The sequence below is a fragment of the Sceloporus occidentalis genome, unplaced genomic scaffold (genome assembly GCF_023333645.1).
Source record: "Sceloporus occidentalis isolate IW3139 unplaced genomic scaffold, rSceOcc1.0.p SCAF_3, whole genome shotgun sequence".
NCBI lineage: Eukaryota > Metazoa > Chordata > Lepidosauria > Squamata > Phrynosomatidae > Sceloporus > Sceloporus occidentalis.
Genome location: NW_028316983.1, coordinates 148,692,183 through 148,711,183, shown reverse-complemented (window position 1 = coordinate 148,711,183; position 19,001 = coordinate 148,692,183). Strand labels below are relative to the sequence as shown.

At 39.2% G+C, this 19,001-nt stretch overlaps 1 protein-coding gene across 2 annotated transcripts in view; it reads left to right on the top strand.

The window, feature by feature from the left end:
* Positions 1-19,001, top strand: part of LOC149316946 (cadherin-18) — a 238,404-nt gene that overhangs the window by 50,740 nt on the left and 168,663 nt on the right. Inside the window, exon 2 of one of the 2 annotated variants that reach the window (XM_089516578.1) lies at positions 14,885-15,179. The exons of the other annotated variant lie outside the window; for it this stretch is intronic. Coding sequence (XP_089372704.1) covers positions 14,885-15,179 — 295 coding nt within the window. The remainder of the gene's footprint in view (positions 1-14,884; positions 15,180-19,001) is intronic. 2 annotated transcript variants of the gene reach the window in all.

Genomic DNA, 19,001 nt, shown 5'->3' with positions numbered 1-19,001 from the left:
GCAAACGCGACCGTAAAAGAAGCTCCATTTTGGAGCTTCTTTTTTCGGTCCGCGCGGGAGTCGGGCCGTCTGAAGGCTCCGGCTCCCCCGCGGACCTACTGGCGGCGGCGGCAGACCGCCGCAAAGCGGCGGTCTGTACCCCGCCTAAGTTTTTATATTCTTATTTATATATCCTTCCTAGATTTGTCATGAAATTTCATCAAAAGCACCATTTGTAACATAACCTGGAATTGTAGTTTTGACTCAGTTGTTCCTCGATGAGAATAGTGATGGTGGTGAATCACATCCTATGTCATTGCTACAGTATGTTTGTCCATAGTAGTACTCAACACTAATTTAGCAGTTTCTTCCCCAGCAAAATCTCTAAGGTGGTCGGGCAACTTCCGGCCATTTGGATATTGTTCAACTGGAATTTCCATTATCCCTAACCTGGATAGCCAATGGTGATGAACAGTACAAAAGTTATATGGAGTGAACCAGGAAAAGTTTTAGTAACATTAGCAGAATTATCTTCAGTGATTATATGGAGTTGCCCTGGAGACTGGTATGTCCAGTTAGAAGAGAATCAGGTGGAAGGGATGTGCACATTCTCTGCCTGAAATCCTGAGGAGTTGCTCCTAGTCGAGGTAGACACTAGTATTCTAGAGGGAGGGACAGCCTGAGATCTTCCTTTGATAAACACAACTTTATTTGTTTCTTCCTGTCCCTGAGTGAGTGAATATTACATTGGTTTTCTGTTTCTGCTATATAAGCTCTGTGCCTTTATGAATTAAAGAGCATAAATTGCAGTTTAATTCATAAAGACCACAGAATTTATACAGTCAAAGCAGAAAATTATGCTCTTTCTGCTATTCCAATAAAGCAGCACAAACAAATGCTGAAGTTTTCACTGATCCACAAAAATATTGTGTAGGCTAGTGGACAATATTTTTGACATATATTCCACAAATTATACTTGGAAGGTATGGATCCTATCTCTCTGTCCTATACCCCTTACCTTAGTGTAATTTTAGCCCATACTTTTAAATGACAGATAGGACGGTGCTGCAAAGTCAGGCAGGATTCTGAGGAGGTAACTGTGTAAGTGAGCAATCCCTCCTGCTGAAAATCTACAACAACATCTGCTGTTCATGTTATTTGTGGTACTGATGACTGACCACTCATAATTGTCTTTACATTAAAGGTATACATTTCTTAAAACAATTTTACCACATCTCTTTAAGTATGTATGTATCTATATGAAAGAATGGAACAGGGGGTACCATACCTTCATGGAAAAACCACATACCTCGCACAATAAAGATCCCTGGCATCTCTTGTTAAAAAAGAGTAAGTAGGAAGGACTTTTGTTTGGGATCCTGGTGAAGGGTCTAAAAGTCAGAACAGATAGTACTGGGCTAGATAAACAAATAATCTTACCTGCTATAAGGTCCATGCTCGAACACTTCAGAATTCTACAGTTGATTTTCTGAACAAGAGAGCAACACAAAGACCAATCAGTAATCATAAATCAAGTGTCCAAGGTCTTCTGAAAAGAAAAGTGTTGCACCCCTCACCCGAGGATAACACATGGGTAATAGCCTCTATTTCATCTGCAAATATTTTCCAGAGTTTTGGAGCAATTTTAAATCCCCTATTCTTTTTAGCAATCAGACTCATGGTGGGGGAGCAAGTTCAAGTAAAGATGGTAGCTGACTTATTTCTTCTGAAGTATTTCAATCCTTGGCTACATTTGTTCTTTGTGCTTGGGTGTTATCCACCTTTTGCAAAACAATGAACTGACATAATTAATGACTTATATCAACTCCCTTGCTTATAGACATTCATTTGAAACCTCTGATGTGTGCATCGGCATGTCACATCTATTACTCTGGCTTCTGTAAAGGTCCAGGGATGGTTGGATTTTAAATTAGTAAATCTTGAAGTACTAAGAGATGTTCATGACTAAGTTGTTATGTATCCCTGCTTCTAGCAACTTCAATCAAATTACTGGCTCTGCTCTCAAAAATATCTAATTCACTGAATGGGTCCATTGCAATTGCTATATTTATCTGTTAATTTATTTTTCCTTGCCTAGTTGGGGAAATCATTTATTCTCAATTTTTTCTTGCTGTTATAGAGAAAATAAAATCATTATCTTTGATACTTGCTATAGTATATAAAATAAGTTAAGGTGTTTGAGAGCCAAGATAGAGTAAAAAAAAAATCTCTCTGAAGATAGCCATGTTAGTCTGTTGTGGCAAGAAAAAAAGAAGTCTAATGGTACCTTAATTCAACACAAGCTTTCATGCACTGCAGCCCACTGCATCTGATGACGTTGATTGCAAAATCCACAAAAAACATATGTCAAGTAAAATCCACTAGTCTTTAAAAGATCCACTACTCTTTGTCATGGCTGGATAAGGCTGTTAAGACTAAAAGCTATAGAGAATCTGCTTTGCTACTGAAGGTCTCTGCAGGGCTTGACTCCAGTTTTTCTGGACTTTTGGGTAACTGATCCTCAGGATCCCATTGAATCATCCCCTCCCAGCTCTCTAAAGGGGGTGACTTTAGCTACTGCTGCTTAGAATTAATTATAAATTTGTTTCCAGGACTAAAATATGTCACTCACTTCTTTCAAAACTTCACTCTGTTCAGTGCCCACTCAGTTTGTGTTCTGTGGTATTACAAAATATATCAGACGTGGATATTCCTAGGCCACAGATATAGCAAAATGTTGAAAGAGGACTCAGAGGACTTTGATACAATCTTGGAAATTGAAAGTGAAAGTGGAACTTTCTTGTGATCCAAAATAGAGTGCAAGACTGGCTAGTGTCAGGAGAGCAGAAATTAGCCAATACCATAAGGAAAGGTAGGCAAGGTATGGCCCTCCAGATATTGTTGGCTTTTAGTGCCTAGTATATATATATAAGTTTATTAATGCTTAAGCCAAAGGCCATTCTTATAATATATATTTAAAACTATCACAAAATTTCAGTATTGCAAAATACATCAGTTAATTAAATAATTAACATCCGGATCTTATACTTTAGATTTAAAAAAAGCAATTCCAAACGATTAACTAAAACATCATTAAAAACAACTTGATGGATTAGATAAGATCGTGCCTAGTATTCCTCACTACCTTTGTGCTGTTGGTGTTGATGGCTGCTGCAGTCCAATAATATCTGGACGGACACACTGTCCACCTGTTCCATAAGGAGAAGTCTCTGGCCTGTAATTCCAAAGTAAAGTTCTGTGCCTGATTTTAAGGAAGAGCTGTCAGAGGCCCTATTCTATGGGGAGGCATATGGTCTTCCCTTAGGAGACCTAAAATTAATATCAGGATAAGGGAAGATGAATTGCCATTTATGAATTGTGAGTGTGCTAACAAACAATGCTCACCTTTGCATTATGCTTACCTTCTGTCTAAAGAAATGTCCAGATCTCCATCTGGTCAATTTTGTGAGGTCAGTTGCAGTTGTTGTGGCCTGATGAGGTGGAATAGATACTTGAATTAATCTGTCCCACAACATGTAAACTTTATTATTGCCCATTTTAGGTAATAAAAATCTACCAAAGCTGGATTAGGTGCATCTAGTTGTATGTAAGTGGAGGTGCCTGCTGCCTTGGAGGCTGTGGTGTGCCTTCTCAAGAAGAGGACCTCCACAGATCCAGAGATATTTGAGAATCGCTGCTGCATGACTAAGACAGAGCATAATTTTGTTGTTGTTGTTGTTTTAGCAATGTGCTTGAGTATGTGTGGCAAGGCATCTACAGATATTATTTGAGGGAACAGATTAGAGAATGTTAGGCCAAGTTATGGCAATGAAACAACCATAGTCATTCTGACTAATCCAGGCGAAAGAGGAGGTGTGCTACCTTGTTAATCTTCCTGGTGGCTCAGTGGCTTTTAATATCATAGATCCTGGTATCCTACTGCAGTGGTTCCCAACCTTCCTAATGCCATGACCCTTTAATACAGTCCTCATGTTGTGGTGACCCAAACACATGAAATTATTTTCGTTGCTACTTCATAACTGTAATTAAATAGATGTTTTCCAATGGTCTTAGGCAACCCCCATGAAAGGGTCATTTGACCCTCAAAGGGGTCCCAACTCACAGGTTGGGAACCACTGTCCTACTGGATAAATGAGTAGGAACAGGGAGCACTGTGTTATAGTGGTTTCCCTCTTATATGTGGAATCTGTTCCAGACTGTAGCATTGGGGGATTAATATAGCTATTGAGCTGTGGGGTGCCACAAAGTTCCATCTCATCCCTGACTATATCAATATCTGTTTATGTAACTGTTGGATGAATCATGAGGGGTTTTGAGGTGAGGGACTATCAGTATGCTGACACTCATGTTTTTGTGTTTGGAGTCAGCTGGGGTTGTGCAGCTTGGATGCTGTAATGGGCTAGATGAGGGTTAAAATGTCAGTAAGACTGAGGTTCTGTGGATTGGTAGTTCACGAATGTGGGAACTGGGTAAACTGCTCTGGATGCAGTACACCATCCTCTGAAAGAGCAAGTGGTGTGGCTCCTAGATTCATCTTTGTCACTGGAACCCTAAGTGGACTCTGGGACTTGGAATGTTAGGCACAAGCTTTACAGGTGCTTCCACTATAGCCTCTCCTAAACAAAGATAACATATCCATAGTTATCCGCATCAAAGATTTTTTGACAGATTTCATAACCCTGCACAGTACTAATTGCATTTTTATTCTCATACCTCTTATCTAAGCAGGACATCTGGGATAAGTCATACTGTACACAATTGGAAGGTTTTGCCATAGGTTTCTGCTTTGGACATTTGTTTTAAAACGCCATTTATAATCTCAATTTGATTTACACTGGAACTATGGGAAAATAGTCGTTTGAGTCACACTCATTTGACAAAGTAGAGGAAATTAAAAGAGGGGAAAATCTGCTATACCTTGACTGGCATTTTCTTGGTTAACACAACTTCATTCAATTGTTTAATGGCGAGTCAATACATAGATAAGTCTAATGGGTTCAATTGGTTTACTTTCATCAGGACTAAAATATGATTTAGACCCTTGGGTGTAGAAAGAAATGGAACAAGAAGAAGATTAAGCAGGTGCCATGCTACTCACATGTATACTTAATACTGCCTAGGAGAAAGATAAAGGGAGAGAGCAAGAGAGAGAGAGAGAGAGAGAGAGAGAAATTTTTTGTGTGTGCTTTCCTCCCTCCTTCCCGTTTGCTCAGCTGGTGCTGCCTCTGTGGAGGAGAGATAGATCAGAGCTTCCAAGGTAGCCACAGGGTTCCAAACTAGCTTTGTCTCCATGGAAGATCAAGGATGCAATCTGCAGATTCACGCTCCATTCCCCATTTGTAAGCCACTGAGGAAGAAAACTAAGTTGGAGCCCGGGGGCTTCTGTCTGTGTATCTTAGCACTATCACACTGGAGTCTCTCTCATTATACATTATTTATCTTACTGAGTAGAGTGTGTGTCTTGCCTTTCTGCTGCTATTTCAGTACATTAGCATTTTTATAAAATTATATGTGATGTTTACTGTACATAAACAGTTCAAGAAACCAGCTTGATTACATCTGTGCAGTGAGGAGCAAAAAGAAAACATATCTTTGCAGTTAACTATATTAGCCTGTAGAGATCCTTTTCCCTTTGCTTTGTAGTATGTGTGTGTGTTGTGGCCATTGTTGTGGCAGTCCATTGCCAGGGCTCATGCTCTGTAACTAGTGATGGAAGTTGGCCTGAATGTGTCTATCTGTATCCTTGGTGTAGTTTTTATTTGCTTGGTTTTTTTTTTTTTAAGTCCATCCTTTCTATTGTTGAGTATAAACTCATATTCTGGCTGCTCTATGGCAAGAGATCAAAGACCTGAAGTAACCCTTGGATTTCTGCATCTTTGGTGAATGGAGTTAGGTTATATTTGGAGAGTCCTTCCTGTAATGCAACAATGATGTCCTGCAATCTGATTCATGGAGTGGCAAAGGCAGGTTGCTTGGGGGATGCTGTGATTACTTTTTGAACATATTTATGTGCACCCACAACCCCTTTAAACTGCTTATAAAGGGGATCAAAGGATGAGCAGAATCCATAATACTGGGTCGAAAGGGGAAAGGTAAAATAACAAATTTTGAAACCCTGGCAGTTTTGCAAAAGTAGTGAAATTTAGCATAGCAATAACATGTTTATGCACTGTATGCAGAAGAACATGCACTGCAGGATCCAGGGACCTGATCTCTCTAGGTCTGGGAAAGTTCTCCTCTCTGAAACTGGAAGCCACAAGCATAGGTGAGACAAAAGACAATACTAAATTATAGGGACCATGTTCCAGCTTGGTGTAAAATAATATAGCTTCCTTTGTTCTCCATCCTCTTCCACCCACAGTAAGACTTTGTCCCAGCCTGACAGCTAAAACTGGAGGTTAACTGAGCTTCTCTTTTTATCCTGGATTTTTACAAGTTATGCACATTCACTTACTATACTGGCTGTAGACATTCTGAGATCTGTAGTCCAAAAAACACGCAAACAAACAAACAAACAAACAAAGAAAAAACCTTTTTCAGGATCTGGTATTCTGTCAGATCAGCATACATGTCTGACAGGCTGTGGTTAGTTTGTGGACTTGCATTAAAACTGTTTGCTGTTCGTTTCCTCTCCAGAGGCCATCTAGTAATTGCTTGAAAGTTTTGCTTCTCTCCATCCTGTTTATTTTATATATTGTTTTTCATTCATTTTCCACACAGTTTCCAGTTTAGCTTTTTGCTCTTAGCATTATGTGTGAGCCCTTTCCACAGGGACACTGGCACGCACATTAGTCACAATGCAATCTGTAGGATTTAATTGCCTCAGATGCAACTTAGTCTTGCAAAACTAATCTGGCTTTAGCCAGATTAACCTGTTTACATTAATATCTAAAGCCCTGTGGAATTGAATGGCAGTGTTACTACTTGCATTTTAGCCATGTCTCTTTGTTCTGGTTGGATACTGAGGAAATTAGAAATTAGCTGCAGTACATAACAACAGAAGCACACTAATCAGTGGCAGTGCAAAATGATTTCTGTATTAATTCATGTGTTCCAGCCAAAGTGGATGCTCTCATTTTAAATGTATGAATGTAGGAATAGTCCTAAAACCCATCATCTGAAAATATGTGGCTTTTAAAATAATTTAATAAAGTGTCCGCTACCATTTTTACACTCATGAAGAACCTCAGTGGGCTTCCATTGTATGTATACAATTGTTGTATACTAAAGACATCACATTTATCTTTTTACTCTTGGTCAATCATTTTAATACATTCTATATTGATTAACAGAATATTTACCCCTCAATTACCCTCATTTTAACTTATGATAGCAATGAAAGGAAGTGATATATTGCCTATCTAAAAAGTGGGAACCCCAGAAGAAAAAAAGCAAGATGCAAAGCAGGGAAGGGAGAGATGGAACAGTGACAAGTTATTACCAGAGACTGGAATACTCTTTTTTCTACTCAGATTATCTCTCCTACTAACCTGAGGGAGCTTTTTAGTGTGGCAGTACTATACCACCAATTTTATCTTCTATGGATATGCAACTATTATGGAATGCTATACAGTGCCTAAAATTCCAGCCTTTCTATTTCATTTCCCCTACCATACCTTTCTGTCCCGCTGCCCAAGGGTCAATCCATAATCCATGAGCAACTGGTCATAATCCATGACCATTTTTAGTGTTTTTCTTTATTTGTTTCTTCATTTGTTTTTATTTGTTTTCACTCTCTCCTGATTTTGTCCGACATGCCAATACCTCCTTCATAAATGTAGAAGATACTTGGTTTGGTTACATAAGCAATGCTATTCAGGGCTTTAACATGATAAACAGAAGAAAGGAATGTGTGTTTACTGTAACGTCCTCCTGGCTGGGCTTCCTCTTTCTCACCTTCGTCCTTTAATCTCTGTCCAGCATTCAGCTGCACGCATTATCACTTCCACCCACCGCTCTGACCACATCTCTCCTGTGTTGGCATCCCTTCACTGGCTCCCTCTCCCTTTCCGCATTCAGTATAAGCTCCTGCTGTCGACATTTAAAGCCCTCCATGGACTGGCCCCTCCTTACTTATCAGACCTTCTTTCTCCTCACCTTCCCACTCGGGCCCTCCGTTCTGGTAGTCAAGGTCTGCTGTCTCAGCCCAGGATTTCCTCTGCCCCATCCCGGATTTGCCCCTTTTCACTTGCTGCCCCTCACTCCTGGAACCTTCTTCCCCCACAAGCAAGAACCATCACTTCTTTAACCAGCTTCAAAACGGAGTTGAAAACCATCCTACTCAGAGAAGCCTTCCCGGGCATTGCATAATTGTCGCTTACTATTTGATGTTCTTTTGGTGCCTGTTTATCAAACCATTTCCTGTATTGCTATGTACTGTATATGTATTACCCTACTTGAGAGTATGTATTTTCCCTGGAAGAAGATTAACCATCCATTATGAAGCCAAGCCCTCCCTCCAGTCCATCTACCTTGGTCCAGGCCTTGGAGGTAGAGAGGAACTGCTGGACCTCTTACCCTTTCCCTCCACCACTCCCTTCTCCTTTTGCGTCATGTCTTTTTAGATTGTAAGCCCAAGGGCAGGGAATCTTCTAACTAAAAAGATTGTATGTACAGCGCTGTGTAAATTTACAGCGCTTCATAAATAAAGGTTAATAATAATAATAATAATAATAATAATAATAATGTGTTAGTTCTGTCATTTCAACACAGGTCATTCCCAAGACATGAAGTATGTAAAGTGATCACACTAGTGCTAAGGAGATGGTTTACTTTCTAAATGCAGGCCCTTCAATGGTCATGAGGGTAGAGCGGGGATCATACTAAAACTGTACCTTCTTGTGAATTTTTAAAGCTGCAGTTTCTTCTCTCGCTGAATTATAAATATATTTCACACAAGATTATAAACCCTATTCTCACATCTTTGGGATACCAGCAGTTTATCCTCGAAACCATATGGCCTGGAAATTTCTCATCCCTCTTTCCCCTGTGCATTGTACCTTTGTATATTGGCTCAATGCTGTGGTATATATGTGTGTTTTACCCTTTCCTCCTTTATTACAGAAATGGTCCTTCAAATACATTTATGCTGGGATGTAAACAAACAATTGCTGCAACTGTAAAAGACTCACTATGTTTTATTGCATTAAGAGCCATTTCATTTCATGAATCCCCTGATAATGAAAGAAAATAAAAGGAGGCTCCTAATTGAACCCAATGAAGGGGGAAAAAAATCTCCAAAATATAGAGTGTTTAGGTTCATTTTTTCTCTCTAGGTTAGTCATGCACTAAAGGAAAGAGACAGTTAAAGAATCAAGAGCTCTCATAAATCATTTTGAAGCCAAACTGTTATTAGATATGTCAAAAACTGAAGTCCTCTGAGCTGATAAAAGGGGACACTTCAAGTTTATTTTCTTTGAAACTATTATTTTCAGGTGTTTTCCCCCCTATTGCAAGCCAGGTATCTTCTGACAAATAAGGATGAAGTCAGACTTCAAGTGTATTAATCCCAACAGTATATAATTTCTAGAAAGTAATTTGTGTAATTTAATTTATAGTGAACACGTTCTTTGTGTTTAATTCTGTTACAGAGCCAGTGGCAGATGGTTGTTTCTATATGAGTGGGAAGAGTCCTCTCTGGGTCTTAGTTCAGACTTAAAAGGAGCTATCCAAGAGTTTAAACACATGTGGTTAATTTACAAAATTACAGTAATCTGTTGAGGATGTGCATGTTAATAGTCTGTCATAGGAGATTATCACACACACTGTGTCCCATCTTTCTCCCGACAGGATACATTGCATATTTAAGTGTCAAAAATGGGTCTGACTGCATTCACCCATAGCCACCCATCTTCAGCCCATCTGCAACCCAGGCTTATTCTGCGGCTTTTCAAAGCCGGGAAATCCCATGTATGAAAACCCACTGGAGAAGCCCAGGTTGCATACGGGCTGCATCCGTGCTACAGAGGGGCGGCCACAGGTTAATGTGGTAATACCCGCCTTTGACACGTAATTGCACATGTTTCCCATTGGGATACAATATGTGTGATAATCTCCACAGATAAAACTCTTTGTTAATGTTAACACTTTCCACTGTTGTTAGGTCATATGAATATGGAGATAACATGTCAGTGCTTGAACATCAGTGAGATGCCAGCCCAGCTTTGGTAGAAATCTAAAAATCACCCCCTTAGTGGTATAAAACTATTCTTGCATGCTACACAGAGCTCAGAGCACCAATATACTAGCATAACAAGAAGTCACACATGGCCAGGTCCAGAGCTGTTTATAGTTCTGAGAGAGGTAGACACTTTCAAAGCCACCTTCTTCTTCTTCCAGTAAATGAAGCCTTCAAGCCAAAGAAGTGGGAAGCCAGGAAGATGTTCAAGAGCAGCCAAATCACCCTAATCCTTAAACTTTGGCAGCAACAAGATGTAAATACCCCAAATAACCTACTTATTGAATAATGAAAGTAATGAGACTAAGTGGAACTGAGTTTCCCCTTTCCCCATTAGCATTATTATTCCATGGCAGTTTCTGTATTGGCTTATGGGTCTTCCTCCCACACCCCTTATAGGGAAGTATTTGTATATATTTATACTTTTTTTTTGATATACATTCATTAAAGCATGTTTATGCATTTTTTTCCAAAGGTAAACATTTACACTCATTAGCATATTCTAAATGTGCTCATGGCTTTCTTCTCATTTCTGCACTCAGAAATATAGGCCTTGCACATTTATGAATTACTAAGACAAGATGGTCTAATTGCATTCATAGTTTCAGGCGAGGATGGAAATAATATGCACAAATTTTCTTGGCCTCAACAAAAGATCACCTCTCAGTATGTTGTGACTCCCCACTGAAAATAAAGCAGCTTTGTCCACTATGAGTGAGAAAACCAGCAGTTCATGATATTATTATTATTATTATTATTATTATTATTATTATTATTTTACCATCATGATATCAGGAATATCTAAATTCATTGGTTTGGTGGTGGTGGGGTAAATCATACACAAAACAAATGTTTTTTATACACATACAAACTTCATCATTATTATTTCTTTATATATCACAGAAACTTTGTGACTGTGCCCAAGAGTGAGATCTATCTGTCTGTCTGTCTGTCTGTCTGTCTGTCTGTCTGTCTGTCTGTCTATCTATCTAATCTATCTATTCCCCCCCCCCCCTTATTCTTCTGCATGGCAGAAAAATAAATAAACAGTTTTTTTAATTATTTTTATTTATGTGAACTTTCCTATGGAAATATGAATATGTTCATTTCCCTCTTATGTTAAAGGCCTATACCTGAATTATTGTATTATATATTGATAGGATTTTGTAACTGTTCCTGTTCATTACAGGGATTTTTAAACAGTAACAAGCAGGGATACTCAATATCTCCTGAAACGGGTATGCAAAATTCTAATCAGAAGTTGATGTACCTTCTTTTAAATTGTATTTTCTAGCTAATTGACATGAAATTTTCTTATCACGTCAGGAAAAAAAGAGACCGTGATAGTCTTTTTGATTATTTGTAAAGGCAGAACAGGTAGAATGGATGCCTTGTGGTTAAAAGAAAATAATCCTTTTAGCCCACCTTTTATGTTTTCTACAAAACATTAGCAGTTGGCTCATGGGATCCCCAACTGGTCTCATTTATAATATCAAGAGGATTAGAAAATGTGTTTGCGTCATCACTATGTGAGAAGTAGTTTTAGCAAGTTGTTATAGTGACTTGCTAATAACTATAACCTTCTTTATGTTTTAGTTATTTTCTGTTTTGCTTGAATTTAAACACTGAATACTAGCCCTGGGATTAAAAGAAGAAGTTGACATTACACATGTACAGAGAGAGAGAGAGAGAGAATTTGAGTATAATACAGAATCCCTTTTCTTTTCAGAATTAGTTTCCTGTCTTCAGAAATTAAAAAACAACAACAACAAATAACAGAATATCTTGCCAAAGCAAAGTTTACCAAGGGAAAAGAACAGAGACGCCTCAGGCACTTTATTTCAGCAGCTGCTTTACAAATGAAGTGTAAAAAAATACATTTGAAGATGAGAAGCATTCCATTTCTAGAGATCTAAGCCATTGTATTTCCTGTCTGTCCTTTTAGTTTAACCCTGTGTAAATTTCCAATTAGACCTCCTTGAGTTATATCAGCATATCCTTTAATAATCTAGTGATAGAGTCCTATATCCATTTACCTAGGAGCAATCTCCATAAAATTCTTTGGGATTTGATACTGAGTAAACACGCATAAGCTTGTACTATAAAACAGCAATCCTGTAGCTAGGTATCTGGAAGTAAACCAGTGGGGCTCACTTCTGAGTAGATGAGTACGGTGATGTTTTCCACATTTTGTTGAATATTTTGCAGGCTGTAGAATGTAGTATGTGCCTTATTTATGCTTACATCTTTCAACCTCTTATGGATTACCCTTTGAGTGATAATTCCTGACATAAAATCAGCTCTCTTCTCTTGTCCTAACCAGAAAGTTCAAGAGGTATCTTTGGTTCCCTTAATGTATGAAATCAGATCATTTGTTGAAAGTGTCACAGGGCACATCCCTGGTACTGTCTGCAATAATGAGTGGCTTCCTCACTTAGTGTCTATACATTCTTTCAGCATCTGAGGTGCAAAATCATAACTGTGTGGGTCATATAATGCATAATGTGGAAGTCTTTAACCAAAGGTTAAAATGTTATGGAGATTATTGCCTGAAGCTTCCCTCCCGATGCTGTTGCGGCTTTTTAAACGCTCGAAACAGCAACAATTCTTTTCACATTACCACACAATTGCAAATTGATAACAGGTTGGCTATGGGTCTTATCGCACCACTATTCCGTTTACTAATCAGCTATCCAAAATTAAGTAAGTAGTTTTGCCTTCATTGGGAGTGGTGATGTGTGTGAAGAGAAACCTCTTTAAATCCCATTTTTCTTGCCAAATGAAATGATTGTCTTCTGAGTAAGGAGGCTTACCTTCATTGGGAATGGGTGGATGGATGCAGAGAAACCTCTTTAAATCCCCTTCTCTGTGAATTACTCCAAAATGACCTATCACATATACTTCAATAATGGGTTAACAGTGCGATTGACGGCTATTCACAGGATTTTCCCATTCATTAAAAGTTGTGGCAGAAGCACAGATTGACTACAGGATAGCTACTGCCTAGCTATGAGGCTGTGCAATAGGATCCTGCCATTAGAGTGAACATCACACTTCTATCCCACTATTAAAAAGCAGAGCAACAATCTCCTATCTCTCTCTCTCACTCACACACATCAAAACATAAACTTTCTTCTCTTCTTTTTGGATTCATTTTTGAGCAAGAAATATATCTTGTTTCCACAGACATAAACACAGGTACACACATTCCATACTGGACATTTTAAAAATCTTTCCTTTTTAAACTTTGATAATGTTACTGATTACCCTTTCCTTTACACAACAACAAATTGGTTCAGTGGATAGGGCTGATTCTGGGGAAAAATCCTATCCTGTTTAATGTTGGAAGTTAAATAATTCTGTGCAAATTGAAAAATGGCTAAAAGACATGTTAGGTCACATATAAGCAGATTCAATTAAAATATCACATTTAAAACAGCATAAAATTATTTTAAAAGCATAGAAATTTTTTAAAAAGCACACACACAACCCAAGAAGCCTCCCTATATACCCATTAAAATAAAAAAAGGACTTGCCTGCAAAAGGATTTTAGGGAGGCAGTAGCCTAACCTCCCACTGAAGAGAATTTCACATGGTAGGAGCAGCCACTGAGAAGGCTCTCTTCTGTGTCTTCAGTAAAGACATCCTGAGATGGTAGTGAGAACTTTTTGTTTTATTTTATTTTACTTAAGAGAACTTTTCACTATGAATCTCTAGGTCCTCCAGGACAACCCTATGGTTAATGTCCAACAGGAGAGGACCTATTAGCTAAATTTGCAAATAATCAAATCTGCAAAAGTAGAAGCCACAAATATAAAGGCTTACAGTAGAAGCCTTTGCCATTATGACTTGTAGCTGGGGTTCTACCATAATCACCAGGATGTTTTATTGGTTCTGTTGCTGTTTGCTTGGTGTCTTGGATCAATAATTTATAAACTCTGAGATGCAGAAAGATATAACTTGCACTGATGAGTTTACTTAAAGAGGCGCTTAGGAAAGGACAGGTGGCTGAAAACATTCTAATGAAGTGCTCTGGGTACGTTGAAAAGGGTCAGATTTTATCTTGGTGAAAGAGCTTGAAGCAACAGGACTTTCTGTGATGGCATGCAGACAAATGTCTTTTTTCTAGGTGTATCAGATTCTGAAAATGGTTTCTTCAGAGAGGTATACCTGAATCTTTTCCAGTGCCTATCCTGTCAATGTCAGCATACTAGCCCATTGCTCCTATAGTTCAGTACAAGATGCAATGTATTGATGGAGAAATTTTAAAGCTTGTACTGGAGCCTCTTTGGCTGGTAATACCATCAATATTTTTTCATGATTCTGTCCTTTCCCATGTCTCCCTCTCAAATCCTTACAAGGGTGGGCAGGTCTGGAAGTCATGTTTTTTTTCTCCTTGTTATGGATCCCTGCCTTAAAACATGCTATATGGACCATGCTATTTTGCATTGTTATTTTTGTTTTATCTTCCTCCCCACCTGCAGAGCTAAGTATAAAACCAAGCAATCTGTCTTTATTGACATTTTCAAAAATAGTTTTCCCAACTAAGCCTTCATTATCAAGGGGCTGCTTTGGTGAATGTTCTCAATATCTGCCATTAAATATTGCTGATGACATAAAGATTTATTTTTCCCATCACAGTGAACAAGCTTGTATCATGGTGAAATATTATATTACATAATATATTTATATATCTGTATTTTACAGCTGCACTCCAATTCTGACAAAGGTGATGGATCAGTCAAATATATCCTTACGGGTGAAGGGGCTGGGACTATCTTTATTATTGATGACACGACGGGGGACATCCATTCAACCAAAAGCCTAGACCGGGAAAAGAAGACACACTATGTACTGCATGCTCAGGCTATTGATAGACGGACGAACAAGCCTCTTGAGCCTGAATCGGAGTTTATTATCAAAGTACAAGACATCAACGACAATGCACCAAAATTTACAGATGGGCCCTACATAGTTACAGTGCCAGAGATGTCTGATATGGGTAAGAAGAGTGAATAAGGAATTGTGTTTATATGTTGTTGATTCAATTGATGTTGCCTTGTTATTAAGGAGATTCGACTCACTTTCTTTAGGTGCCTTATATGCTTTTATATACCTTGGGATGAGCACCTTAATCCATTTCTTCAATTTGTAGCAGCAAGGTTACTGGGAAGGTGCAACTTTTAACGCCTATTTCTCTTACACCTCGGACATTCCTGTAACAGCCATTTTTGCAAGGGAAGGTCTTATTGCCACAGGAAATTTTTCTTTCTCTGGTGGGGGAAAAAGTTTTGCTATGGGAGATGTTATTTATCTTTTGAATCTCAATTTTAGATTTTGTTCTGTGACATCTTAGATAAAAGTAACTTGTGTAATAAGGTTGAGAAAGACCTTTCAGGCCTTGAAATATCTTGAAAGACAAATGCCACTCAGAATGGAGAGTGCTGATGTATTGAACAATGATGGTAGAATTCAAAGACATAGCTGTGTTAATCTGGAAAGTCACTTATACAAAGGTTTTCTTGTAGCAGCCCTAAGACTAACTGAAAGAAAGAAGGTTGTAGCATGAGCTTTTGTAGACTTGAGTCTATTCCTCTCAAGTCTACGAAAGCTCATGCTAAAAGCTTCCTTCTTTCTGTTAGTCTCAAAGGTCCCTTCAAGATCTCTTTGTAAAGTATATTGAACAATGATGTATTGCAGTGTAAAGGTGCTACACATGTAGGCAGAAAACAGCAGGGAGCAATGAGTAGGTAACTGAAACCATTTAAGAAAAAAAAAAGATTGGGTTTCTTGGAGAAATCAACAGTGGTGAATTTTGAAGGGAAGGTGTTCATCATGTTAACCACACCCCCAATGAGGATTCAGAAATGCAAGTTGTTGTCCTACTCCATATCAACAAATGTGATATATATTTATGGAACTGGTATATAACTTCATAAATATAGATTTTAAAGACGTGGTTTTTAGTTGCTGATTTCAGTCAGCTAATCCATTAATTTTTCAAAAGGTACTTTCTAGTGTTCTTAGAAACCGAAGCTTAGAAATAGAAGCTCTTTAAACACTGAGATTTTTTTTCAAAAGGAAAATAAGTATTACTTAGGCAAAAGGGATTCTTTACAGAAGTGTTTTCTCATCAGCAAAGTCCTAAGAATATAGTAATCACAACAATCTTATTAATTATATAATTGTTATTGTCTTTGTGTAGAAAAAGGCGACCGCCCGATTCCCTGAGCAGGCTGCGTTGCCACCGGGGCCTGGTGCCACGGGATCAGCGTGCCCCAGCATGCATTGCTGGGGTGCACTGGCCTCCTATTGGCTGGCCGGGAGGGGAAAGGGAGGGACTTCCGCCTCCAGAGTGACGGTCTAGGAGGCGGATAGTCCTTCTTTATGGTTGCCCCGGTCCTCCAGGGCAGGCGACTCCCCTCCTGGCCCCCACCTTTGTGAATGGCCTATAAAAGGCCATGCGGCATCCTCCATCGGTGCCATTTTTGCTTGGCTCTCCCACCCACCCGCCCTAGGGTGCGTGGTTTTCTGTCACAACTTTGGGGCAGCAGCAGAGCTTCTGGATCTGGTAGGCATGGTCTATAAGGTTGTGTAGCACTGTATCGGGAGTCCCTATGGGACACAGGAGTGACATGTATTGTGGTCATTGCCGGGGCCATAACATGACACTGCCTACCAGTGACTAGGGGCTTTATTCTTAAATGCAATCTGTGGGTTGCATGGATACGAGAGGGCGTTATTTTAGCCCCTAGCTCATCCCGATGCCTTGCTCTATATGACATGCCCTTTATCTTACAACGGCGGGCTGTACAATGATCCAGACCTCATGCTTTTGGCCAACCTTACCTTTTATTGCTGGCTTGCATTAATAAAGTTGTGGCCTTTCTTCCATATGCAGCTCTGCATGGTATTGTGGCGACGCCCTCCCAGGCAACTGCCTCTGGAGCTGTTTTGCTGGTCTGGAAAAGGCAGAGAAATGAGCTTGCCAGATAAACCAATAAATAGCACCAAAGCTGAGTTGGCAATCAGACAGGCAATGTTATAAATTGATAAGCAAGGCACTGCCGGACAGGAAGAAAATAGGGACAACAACGAACTGCTGAGTCAATGGACATTGGCCTCTATGATCTCCTAAACTGGTGGTAGCATAATTATGTCCTGCTGGTCTTCTGCTGTGGAGGACCTTGAGCACAGCAGTCATACTCCCTTTAGGATCCTCACTATCATGTTTCAGAGAATAAGACCTTTGGTCTAGCTGCTGGAGGACTATCTTTATTTGAAATGGAGGGTTCTTTGCACAGAGATGCAGAAGGAGCATGAAGGAGAGAGACCAGATATTAGTATACTGTATATACTCATGTATAAGTCTAGAATTTTTAGTGAAAAAAGTGACCCTAAAAACCTGGGTCAACTTATCCATGGGTCAACGTGTGTGTGTGTGTGTGTGTGTGTGTGTGTGTGTGTATGAGAGAGAAAAGGAACCAAGGAACCATCCCCTAGTGAAAAGCAAGAATAATCTCGCCTGGAAGCAGTGACTTCCCTCTGTTCTCTCATCAATCCAATTTATAATATGAGCACAAACAGTTATGCCTCCTAGAATTCTGTAAGTTCTTTGGCATTGTTTTCCTTTGCTTCATCCTTTACATCCTTTGTACATTTTACCCTCAACTTATCCACAGGTCATATCAAAATCCATAATTTTTGCTCCAAAACCTTCCTTCAACTTATATAGGAGGTCGATTTATAGTCGAGTATATATGGTAATCCTCAGGCAAATCTATAAGTGTACAACTTTTTCCCATAAGTCTCCTGCAATTCAGAAAGTGGTAGGTGGTGTCTTTCATGTCAATAGGATTGTGAATCTGCTTCAAGTATTAATTCAAACACTGAAGGCACTATTCATGGTACTGAATCTGCTTTGCAGATAGAGGTTAGCACCTGGGATTGATCCTTCATATTTTGGGCTAAAATCCAGTGTTCAATCATTGTCCCACTGGCTTGGGAGATATCAGCTGCCACTGGAATCATATTTTGTCATTTTTTTTCTGTTGATGCTATCAATTTGCCAGTAGGCCTTGTATTTTGGACATTTCCTGCCTATTTAATTTCTCGTATTGATTTTCTGCTTTCTTTTTTCTTTTCATGGCAGAACTATTCTTGTCTTAACAGACAAAATGACTAATAAATAGTGATGGGAGTCATTTGTTTTATGTTTGGAATGAATTATTCAGTGCTCTGCCTTCTCAATATCTACATCTACTCAAAAGAGAGATCCTCTCTCTCTCTCTTTCTCTCAGGAGGTTTTCTGGGAATGGTGTCAGAGAACTCAGTCTTCACTCTTCTGTTCCTGGAATGAACAGAAATACTGTCCAGGAATAGAAGTATTTGCAAAGTAATTGTTGGTCTGAGGGCCAGTCCTTCCATTAGACAGAGCTGAGGCAGCACCCTAGGTAGAAGATGGTCAGGGGAAAGTTGGACAACATGTCAGTGCATGCTACACGGCAGCTCATATGTTTTGGATCAGTCTAGTTTACAGTGAAAGGCGTGCGGAACTGAGATCCAGCTGCCCTTATTGTATATATATTCACTTGCAAATTTCCCTACCATTTACCCAATAGTAGTGCTTCTCAAACTCATTCCTCCACATGGTTTGGAATTCAGCTCCCAGAGCTCTGACCATTGGCTTCTCGGAACTGAAATCCAAAACACCCGCAGGAACAAAGTTTGGGAACCACTACCCTGTGGTTTTACAACAATGTTTTCATTATCTCCCATAATCATGTTCTAACCAAAGATTAAACTGAAACTTATGACATGTTTA